Source organism: Fomitopsis serialis (genome assembly GCF_022376445.1).
Source record: "Fomitopsis serialis strain Sig1Antser10 chromosome Unknown B0H18scaffold_48, whole genome shotgun sequence".
Taxonomy (NCBI): domain Eukaryota; kingdom Fungi; phylum Basidiomycota; class Agaricomycetes; order Polyporales; family Fomitopsidaceae; genus Fomitopsis; species Fomitopsis serialis.
Genome location: NW_025955008.1, coordinates 259291 through 269100, shown reverse-complemented (window position 1 = coordinate 269100; position 9810 = coordinate 259291). Strand labels below are relative to the sequence as shown.

The following is a 9810-nucleotide window of genomic DNA, read 5'->3' as shown; positions in this document are numbered from 1 at the left end:
TCTTCTGACGCTATCCCCATTCGCCGAAAATAGCCCATACGAGATACTAGACTTACAGCAAGACGCCTCAGCGGACGACATCAAGAAGAAGTATCGACAGCTCTCGCTCTGTGAGCCTACCCCTCCCGGCCCAGCCGTGTTGTCCTGAATGTGCATATTGATTGGGCATTGTGTACGTTATTTGACACATAGTCATCCATCCTGACAAGAATCCCCACGCTCGCGCACCAGATGCATTCGAACTGCTCAAGCAGGTCAGTCTCTACCTCTACTCCTCATGTGCATGCCCAGTTTCTCACTTCCATTTGTCAATACATGCCCCTTCGGGTCTCATTCCTCGACCGTCCTTTTGATTTGTACACAGGCCGAGTCTCAACTCTCCGACAAACCGAAACGCGAAGAGATTGATGCAGTCCTTAACCAGGCTCGCATCATGCTGCTCAAGGGCTTGCAGCTCCCTACCACAACACAGGCTAACGACCCCAAACTAAAAGGGTTGAACCCTCCGTGGCAGCAACAATTCTTGGCACAGGCAAAGGAACTTTTGATCGAGGAAGAGGTCCGGCGGAGGAAGTAAGTCACTCATGCATGTTCCCCCCTCGCAGACGCTTTACTAACATACTTGTCGTCGTTAGGGCAATCAAGATGAACCTGGCGAATGAGGGTCTTGAGGCAAAGAAGAAGGAAGATGAAGTCAGCGCTAAGAAGCGCAAGGCAGAGGACGACGCGAGATGGGAAGGTGCGACCTCCGCCTGTTGCTTCTTTTCGACCCGCTCATCGGTTTTGAACGACAGACACACGTGAACAGCGAGTGGGCAACTGGCGGTCGTTCGCGCAGGGCAAATCTAAGAAAAAGAAGCAGAAAGTCGCCATCCTCGGGTGAGCTTCTCGCATAGATATGTCTGCTCGCGTGCCACAGGAACGCTGTATACAAGGGGCCTTGCCTCGACCGAGATGTATCCCACCGCTCTCCGCATTGTAGTATCTGCATACTGTATCATATGTACATAAGATGTCAATAGAACCCTCGGCCATGAACCTGCTGACACAGACAAGAAGTAGGAATCATATACAAGGGTATCGGTACGTCCCACAGCACACTCACGACACAGCCGCAACCGGGCGTTCCCGCTGCATCAGCTCACCGCTAGTCCGACAACTCGATGATGTCCCCGGATCCTGACTTGGAAGCGGCCTATTCACGCGCCTCCTGACATGACGCGTCGGAGCGGGTATGTTCTCCTTATCGTCGGTGTCAGAGTCTTCTATGGTGATAACTTCCGACGCGATCACCTCAGCCCCCGCACTCCTCTGAGTCTCCGGCCGGCTGCTCCCCGCTCTCCCTCCGAGTCGCGTAGAGCCCGATCCCCGGATCGTCGTACTTCCACCCTCAGAGCCAGACCGAGGGTTAGAGGGCGGCCCTGGGAAGGGCCCACTGGACGCAACGGCCGTCCTCGACGTAGATGCTGTCGCCACCACCGTCCTCCCGCTCGATGCCGTCTGAGGCAGCGCCGAGTCAGCGCGATTCTTCGCGCCCTGCGTCTGCGACTGCATCGCGAGCTCTTCCCTCTCCACACGATCCGCCAGCTCCAGGATCGCCTCGTCGTTGAAGTAGTCCTCGTCGCCCATGTCGAAGTCCGAGCTCGAGCCGTTCGCCGCGGGCACCGCAGGCTCGCGCGCCCCCGCCACTTGCCAGTCCATGTTCTCGTCCTCGTCCTCATCGCTGTCCGGGACGAAAATGGGCGGCCGCCCGTTCGGCGAGAGGATCCGTTCGCGCGCGAGGGCCGCGGAGGGGTTGGACGCGCCCGGGCCCGCGTTGGCGAAGTAGTGCGAGCGGGTGTTAGGCGGCGCGGGAGCTCGGGCGACCCGTGCGGGTGGCTCTGGCGAAGGGGTACGGTTCGCTCGACTGGGGACTTTACGTCGCCGCGGTTGGCCGGCGTCGTCATCGTGGTATGAGCCAGATGGCCCTGCCACCGGAGAGGCGGGTGGCTCAGAGACATCGCGTAGGGGCGAGCGAACTGGAGTTACGCGTATGCCTGGTGCTGCCTGGCGTTCTGGCGTACGTGGAGGGGCGTGTGCGGGTGCCTGCGGGACTGCCGCCGCGACTTGGGCTTGTGGCTCTGGCTCGTCGGGGGCTGGCTCGTGAGGCAAGCTGTATGCGTGTCGTGAGTTTGCTCAGCTATCGCGTGAAAAGATGCGTTGTAGACGTACCGCATTCGCTCTCGGAGAGCACGAGCGAAGTTCCGGTCTTGAAACGCTTCGAGGTCGGCGACGTGGTGGCCCTTCATGACCACACACTTGGGCTCGAGGAAGGCGATGCCTCTCCGGACGGGAACGTTTTTGAGTATCATCTACTGAGCATGGGTCACATTATGAACAAAGCAACTTCAAAGAGAGGGCACAATGGCCTGCGGCTTGTCGAGCCGAGAAGGAAAAGACCAGTGTAGGTTGGGGCGTGGATTGGGCGTGCATCTAACGCAGAACCAAATAGGGAGGCTACCGCTCACCTTAAGGCCGAGCCTGCTCTCTCCGAGCTTGAAATCTGGCAAGCGACGGTGTTCCACAGCAGGTAGGGTGACCGAGCCGTCTGTGAGCTCGAAGCGAAGCATTGAACGCGGGTAAGATGGGATAGGCCCTTCGTCCTCGTCATCCTCTTCCCCCGCGAGACCCGCCATATCCGCACGCTCGAGCTTCGCTTGCCGGACGCTCATCAACGAAAACGCGCTCTGCCCGATCTCCATTATGCTAAGGACTTGCACGAGAACAGGTCCGCGTATGGTCGTCTCCTTGGTGTCAGGCGAGATTTGGGGCAGCCCTGTTCCGGGCACCATGGAATCCCTGAGGTCGGATTCCAGCAGCTGTATGTCCACATTGTGTATGATTTGGTCCATGTGCGTCGCTGGCTCGTAGTTGTATTCCTCTCTGACCCAGTTATAGCAGTCGTTGAGCCATTCCTTACAAACCTGTCATGGATTGAGTGCATAACAAAGATACAACGACGCACTTGGTCCACCCTCGGACGGGGATAAGCACGCTGCAACCATTGTGTAACCTGAGGCGGGGGAGCCATAGCACGGTGAGATAGTAGTCGCGTTCTCCAGTTCCGAGAGTCTTGATGCCTGCGTTCAGGAGTGTCTGTTCCTAGAGAGATCAAGGGTCGTGTGCAAGCGAGAACACGCGTTTGTGGCGAGAGACGCGTTCCATTGGGCGCGTACGCGCCCCACGTGAGCTATATTCGAATTCCTGTACTGGCAGTACTACGACTCTGGCGGCGCCGAAACATAAGGCCTTAAGGCCTTAAGCTTTAAGCTTTATAGGCCGAGGAGAAAGCAGGGAGAAAGGGTATATTGATCTGAATCATATCGAATGCGGTACTGTGTCTGGAGTTCGGTCACACCTGTGGATTGGTTTTCTTCGCTGTAGCCTGCAGGGTGCTGTCACTGAGACCACCAGTAGGCTTTGGTCTACGATTCAGTGAGCCGTTGAAAGGCCTACGTGAAGGGTCGTATGCGCAGAGATGCCGATGCTTACTCTCGCCAGCAGAAACCCCACTAAATTGGGAATATGGTGTCGCTGGGGCTTAAGACAGGCATACTATACCTGTGTGCCGGCGAGTGAACTTGAACATGACAGCCTTCCAGTCGGACGCCGGTATGACAACAGCGACTCCATGATCGGGGCGAAGAACTGAAGTCTAGGCGAGGGGGTGCGGTACCAATTGTGACTGTACTGAGGTTGATTTTGCCTCGTTGACCACTATCAAGGTATCATGTAAAGGTTGCATTATCTTGTCGCCGTCGCCGATTTCAGGCTGTTGTGAATCAGCGGGTCCAGCATTAGATTATGTATTGAGTACTGATATACCATCCATCCTGAGATAAGCAGAAACGACAGAAGAGCAATGAGATGTGGCGCAGTGGACCAGAGAACAACCTAGGGTGCAAAATCGTTCTTTACCCAGACTTGCACCGCCCCGGGAAGGCAGGTGAAGGTGCCCCATCCGTCCGCAGACACATCAACGCTCCCGGTGCCAATCATCGAGTTGAACGTGCTGGGCCCGACGTTCTGTCCAATCCATCGGCATTGATGCGCAGGTCACCACTAAGAAACACGTACCGTTCCGACGTTCATCCGTACACTGTGAATCACACCCTGGGCACTGAATAGAAACGTCAGAGTTACCGTAGCGAAGCAAAGAAGACGTGACCGTACCCATGGCCTTGATCGGCATTGCTGACGAGGACCGCGCACCCTCCATGTTGAGCGTCACCGGAACGTACGAAGCCTATGCAGTTCCGCGAATGGAAGTAGTCGGTGCGATCGCCGTAGGCATACAGCTTTCGTGCCTTCATGAACACTTGCAGGGCATTCGCAACACGAGCGTCGTAGCACTCTTCATTGGGATAGAGATCGCCGTAGAAAACACATCTATGTGATTGCGTCGGAGGGGCACGATGGGCATGGAGTATGACGACTCACGGGTGACCTTCACCGCGGAGAAGGATTAGAGCGTAGGCCACAATCTTGAAGTTGGCACCGACCTGCCCAGCCGCAGTGAGTCTCTCCAGTCGTAGTGCCGTGACGCATACTGAACCTACCCAACTCTCCAGACTTTGACCGATTTGCTAGCAAGGAAGAATTAGGGTGCAATGTCGGCTGAGCCTTCCCCACTTACGGTGCTGGACATTGCTATCAGATCACGGCTCGAATGGCAGATATAAGAGAAGTACACACTCGTGATTGTCGACGAATGTAATAGCATCTCCAGGTCTAAACTTCACAACGGTATCGTTGAATATGGTCCTCAAATCGTATCGTGCACCAGCCTTGCTCGCTCGATAGAAATTGTGGTGCAGCGGAACGTCAAAGAACGTCACCTGAATGAGGTGAACTCGTATCCGAGCGACCAAGTGCGAAGCATAACTTACCAGCCCTTGGAAAACGTAGATATAGGGCTTGATTAGCTTCACGCTTTCAATAGGCATGAGCACGGCTTCCGGTGATGGAAGCGGGGCCTTACTTTGCAGACCAGTACTCCGCAACCACGAAAACATCTTCCCTCCCCGTCGCTCTTCGTACATGCTTGAGCTACGTCGGAACCATATGTTCAATGATAGACGCAACGCAAAATGAGTGACCTACGAAGTCAAGTAGGAAGTATCGATCTATGTGCTTGATGGCATCTAAGCGGAATCCCGCACCGCCGGTCGTCTGTGCCTTATGAGCACATAATGCGTAGATAGTAGTGTTTTGGCACCTTAAGCACCCATTCTCCCCATGCGAAGAGATCTTGTCGAACATCCGGATGATGATGGTCAATCTACTCGTTTGGTAGGTTTATGGCTGCTTTGAGGAATCGGTGTACGAACATCGGCTCCGAGTAGGTAGTCATAGTTGCCAAGTTCACTGTCGACGAACTTGGACCAGCCCTTGTGTGATCCACCGACGATACGATAGACCCCCTTGAGCCGTTTCTTGTGATCCCAATCCAAGCCTGTGTCGTTTCGGAATGGAAAGGTAATATCACTGCAACAGACGGTAGAGACGTACCAGTGAAGTGCTCTTGTGTCCATTTGAACGTACTATACTACGAGTCGTTCAGTATCCTTCTCATAGGGAATTGAAGAGTGTTACATGATTGTTCCTCCCAGGGAAATCAAACGCAGTCCAGCCCTGTATTCCGAGAAGTCTGGGTATCGCTGAAAGGACGGCATGCACTTCCAGCTACACACCTCGATCTCCCTCGGAGGCGTCAAGTCTCTGAGACGGTTCTGAGGATCCACGGGCACTGCTTCAAATGTCTCTGTTCTGTCCGCGCCTATCTTGTGCTATTGTAGCAACCATTATACAGTGAGAGCTCGCGCCAATCATTCGCTGAGAGACTACGTACATTCAGAATGGCATCGATCAGGACGTCAATGCCGTGGGCCTTCGCTATCTCAATGGCATGCACGAGCTGCTCTTTGGTACCCCATCTGGTAGAAACGACGCCCTTCTGGTCGAATTCACCTAAGTCCCACTGAAAGTCTTATTGAGTGGTCGGTGTAGATCAAAAACGTCCCCATACCAGGTCATAGGCATCGTAGCCTTGGCCTGTCTACTCGATACCTCATCAAATCTCGAAGGCGTAAGCAGTACAAAGCCCTGTTACCTCATTCATTGCCTTGTTGGGCGGCGGAAGCCAGACTTGAGTGACGCCGAGGTCGGCCAGCCTCGGGACTTCAGTCTCGAAGTGCTGCCACCAACTCATGTTGGGATGCTTGCTGTCCCAAGTGAAGAATTGAATCTAACAGACTGTTATGAGCAACCAGTTCAGTTCTAGACCTCGTCGACACGTACCATCAAACCATTGTCTGGAGTACTTCTATGACTTAACCGCATGCGCTCTAATGCGGGACGAGGGTATCCTCTCAGGCGCGTGAGCACCCAGTCTATCAGCGAGCCATTTTGGCCCATGTCAGGTAGTGTAACAAGCGAAATGGGTGCCAGGAGGGATGACCGTTGTCCGAGTCTAAGTTGAGCTGTGCGCTGACCGAGGCTGACCGGCGCAGCTGAAGGCGCGAACGGCATGGAGGGCGCGTTTCGGGCCGTTGGCGACGCGACGCGTCTAGTCACATGATCGAATGTTCCCACGAACCGCCAATAAATTTCCACCGCGCCTCGAAGGGTTTTCAACATTGCGACCACCACTGCACGCTCTCGCTTTCCGTCGGTATTCTTCTGGCTTTCAAGCGCGGGTCGATTGCTTTCTAGTTCGTGGTGGTCCGATTGAAAGAGCCTGTTTAATCGCTCTGATGGCACTGTTTCCATGTCATACGGAGTTTCATGCTTTGGCGACATATATACTTCACTCCATCTCTCCTTGTCCTCCATTTGTATAGTACGATCTGTGATACCATAGCGAATGCTATTGCTCTAGCTTCTGATGCTCGTCCACTCTGCTCGCCGGATGTCCTCCTCATCACTGGTTTGCTGTGCATTCTCTTACTCTTGGCATTCTCGCCGCATTGGCTAGACGGAATGACTCTCAACGGTGCGCTGGCACTACCAGGTATGAAGCTTTGAAGCTCGAGGGCTGCAGCATTATAATTGCACGACTACCGAACCCAGCTCTTACCAACGTATGTGCCGTCCAAATAAGCCTAACGTAAGATTATTCCACTCGCTGCTCAGATCTTTAGGTGGCCGAATCATACTAACAACGGAGCTAGGCACACTTGAGGCGCACGGAGCGGACTCAGATTCGATAGTAGCAGAGTGCACTCGCAGCAGGTCGTCTATGGCTTGTCCAGACAAATATAGCACTTGCACTTGACCGGCGTTCAAACGTTCAACGTTGCAACGTTGTGGCACCGTCCTGCTCGGGATATCCGAGTCGGTGCCGAGCGACTCGAGCGACTAGCCATCATTATGCAAGCCTCAATGCATACGTTCCAGTCGATGGAGAGGCATAGAGCATCACATGTGAGTACGTCCGAGTCTACTTGACATACGCACCAGTGCTCATCGATCATCGTTGCCAGGACACAGTGACAGGAGAGCTACCCGGATACAAGTCTGCACGCCGACAACACACTCGACCATGATTGTCAATGCTCCCATCATCAGGAATATCGGTAAGAAGAGCCGAAGGCAAGCCTGAAGAGGGATTCAGAGCACTCCAATTGTTAACTGTGTGATCAGAGGCATGAATTCACGGTCATGCGACCTCAAGCTGTGGATCGCACTTCCAGCGGCCTATAAAGAGGGCGCACGATGAACGGCAAGTCGAGCTTGGCTGGTCCTCCTCCTCCTACTGCATTCATCTTCTTTTCTCTTCCCTGCTCTTTCCTTTGATCTTCTCTATCCTCATCTTGGGTTTCTTTGACGATCTTTCCACGAGACTCCTTCTTTCCTCGTTGATCGCTGTGCGTTACAGGATGGGCTGCATCGGTCCTCCAGGGCACGGTAAGCATGGGATAGACTAGCCAGAAATTTGTATCATGCGCTGACTGTTTGTGTGAACAGTCCTCTGAGGTCTCAGATCTCAGTCCGCGACCTTTCGCCGCGTGCGCCACCGCCACGTATGTTCTGCTTGGTCATGCATAAGCATCACCCCATGACATTTTGACCATTGTAGATGACCAGATTGAAACACTGAGACTCGATGGCAAGAAGTTCAGGGTGCGGAAGAACCCACATCAAGGCGTGAATGGCGTCGTCTATCAAGTCCTCGACGGCAAATACAAGGGCGGGTACGCCAAGACGAGGATCATTCTACAAGAGGTCGAGGCGACTTCCGCCGTACGTTCCCTACGTTCTCTCGCCTCGCTTGTGCAAACTTGACGTGTCTACTCAGGTCGGAGCTCTGTGGAAGTAGTCTGGACGACCAACACCGGAATTGGATGATCGTGAGGCCATCGCCAGGCAAACGCCTCGACATCACGTCCGCGTATGCGCGTGTGCGACACAACCCGCAGCAATGTTGGGCGCTGCTGGACCACGCCGTCGACGTCGCGACAGACGCAATCCTGAAACATTTACCACCTCACTGGCTGGCTTCACCAAGATCTCGTTATGACGATCGTCCTCTTCAACGACCAGGCCTCCCGAGCATATCTTATCGACTGGGGACCTGCGTCGAAACAGGCTCACGTGGTGAGTACAGCTTTCCGCACACATAGCGACCAGTTGATAGATACTGCCGCGACGCTATGGTACACGGGAAGATGCGTAGCGATGTCAGAGCAGAGGTGACACGCACGGTGTCGGGCGCCGGTTTTTGCCTACGTGCGGCCTGCGTCAGGGCGTCCGCACGTAGAACACGTCCCCGCGCGCCACCCTGCGCCGGGGCGTCCGTCCGTACAATACGTCCCCGCGCGTCATCCTCAGGCTGGGGCGAGCCGTCCGTCCGCTCAATACATCCCCGCGCGCCACTAGAGACGTTCGTAGTCGCTGGAGCTTGGGGGATGCTGCCAGCCGGGCGACCGTTGTGGTCTTGCCAGAAATTCCAGCCACAGCGTGCTTGTGTCATGTCACAGTGTATGGCGCGACTCTACTACAAGGCCTGTCGGACATTTAGGTTGGATATTCGCGCTTGGGGACGTTGCAGTGCTCTTGACTCAGAATAGAGGTGTTTTCACGGTCTGGCACTTTTACCCTTCTGCCGCCACTGCACGACGCTCAGGCTCTGAGGACGACGGTTTGATGATTCGACGACGCACTTACCCAACTAGGCAGCACAACTCGTCCAACACTGACTGCGCTAGCGGCGAGAGCAACATGTCCCACACGGCATGCGGCACGGCCACTTCCCAATCATGACATTGATGAGGCCTGTCGCGCGACAGCCTATCGAGAAACAACATGCGTGATGTGACTGCGTCGACCCGCGGCGGCGACGCGAGGAGGGGCCGCTGCGAAGCCCGGCGAGCTCGTTCGAGCTCGGACGCTGCAGTGCTTCTCCTTGCTTGCGCGCGCCAAGCGCTGACCGGGACCGACCGCGATCTAAATTGCGATCAAGATCGCAATTTAGAGTTGAGCAAAACGGTATCCTCTTTCCTCTTCTCCTCCTCCTCCACCTCCTCTGTCGGAAGACACACCCGACCATGCGATTGGCCATGCTTCCATCATATCAGGAAATATCGGCAAGAACAGCCTAAGGTGTGATTCAGAGAACTCCAATACTACTCCAATTATGAATTGCAGTGTGATCAAAGGCATGGATCTGGCATGGATTCACGACTTGAAGCATGCATGCCGAGTCGAAAGGGAGCATGGGGAAACGGGCGACCGGAAGGACGGCCTTGTGAGGGCTAGACCATCGGCACA

General features: G+C 54.8%; 5 protein-coding genes across 5 annotated transcripts; 2 read left to right on the top strand and 3 right to left on the bottom strand.

Annotated features, from left to right (window-relative positions):
• Window positions 1-31: 31 nt before the first annotated feature.
• B0H18DRAFT_475034 (DnaJ domain-containing protein) lies at window positions 32-1117 on the top strand (the record flags this gene model as incomplete). Its single annotated transcript, XM_048038223.1, has 5 exons — window positions 32-110; window positions 193-254; window positions 365-573; window positions 636-739; window positions 795-1117. Coding segments are annotated over 5 exons (543 nt in total), but the record flags the coding sequence as incomplete, so codon positions are not given.
• Window positions 1049-2246, top strand: B0H18DRAFT_1015640 (uncharacterized protein). Its single transcript, XM_048029222.1, has one exon. It carries the CDS (start codon window positions 1216-1218, stop codon window positions 1954-1956), a length of 741 nt encoding a protein of 246 aa, XP_047891864.1. The 5' UTR covers window positions 1049-1215; the 3' UTR covers window positions 1957-2246.
• B0H18DRAFT_1180115 (uncharacterized protein) lies at window positions 2025-3122 on the bottom strand (the record flags this gene model as incomplete). Its single annotated transcript, XM_048035955.1, has 3 exons — window positions 3005-3122; window positions 2508-2954; window positions 2025-2351 (listed from the first exon to the last, which is right to left on the bottom strand). The coding sequence occupies exons 1-3, from the start codon at window positions 3068-3070 to the stop codon at window positions 2025-2027; spliced, it is 840 nt and encodes a 279-aa protein (XP_047891863.1). The 5' UTR covers window positions 3071-3122.
• A 701-nt stretch (window positions 3123-3823) lies between these two features.
• On the bottom strand, window positions 3824-6456 carry B0H18DRAFT_1212321 (glycoside hydrolase family 13 protein; the record flags this gene model as incomplete). The annotated part of the gene is made up of 18 exons (XM_048036467.1): window positions 3824-4065; window positions 4117-4159; window positions 4213-4428; window positions 4480-4541; window positions 4599-4625; window positions 4731-4877; window positions 4929-4971; window positions 5021-5088; window positions 5143-5211; window positions 5258-5320; window positions 5370-5494; window positions 5551-5587; window positions 5635-5673; window positions 5733-5828; window positions 5891-6019; window positions 6068-6097; window positions 6152-6286; window positions 6340-6456. The coding sequence occupies 18 exons, from the start codon at window positions 6454-6456 to the stop codon at window positions 3934-3936; spliced, it is 1578 nt and encodes a 525-aa protein (XP_047891862.1). The 3' UTR covers window positions 3824-3933.
• A 1882-nt stretch (window positions 6457-8338) lies between these two features.
• Window positions 8339-9295, bottom strand: B0H18DRAFT_475008 (uncharacterized protein). Its single transcript, XM_048038222.1, has 3 exons — window positions 9223-9295; window positions 8696-9151; window positions 8339-8634 (listed from the first exon to the last, which is right to left on the bottom strand). The coding sequence occupies exons 2-3, from the start codon at window positions 9011-9013 to the stop codon at window positions 8422-8424; spliced, it is 531 nt and encodes a 176-aa protein (XP_047891861.1). The 5' UTR covers window positions 9014-9151; window positions 9223-9295; the 3' UTR covers window positions 8339-8421.
• Window positions 9296-9810: the final 515 nt, after the last annotated feature.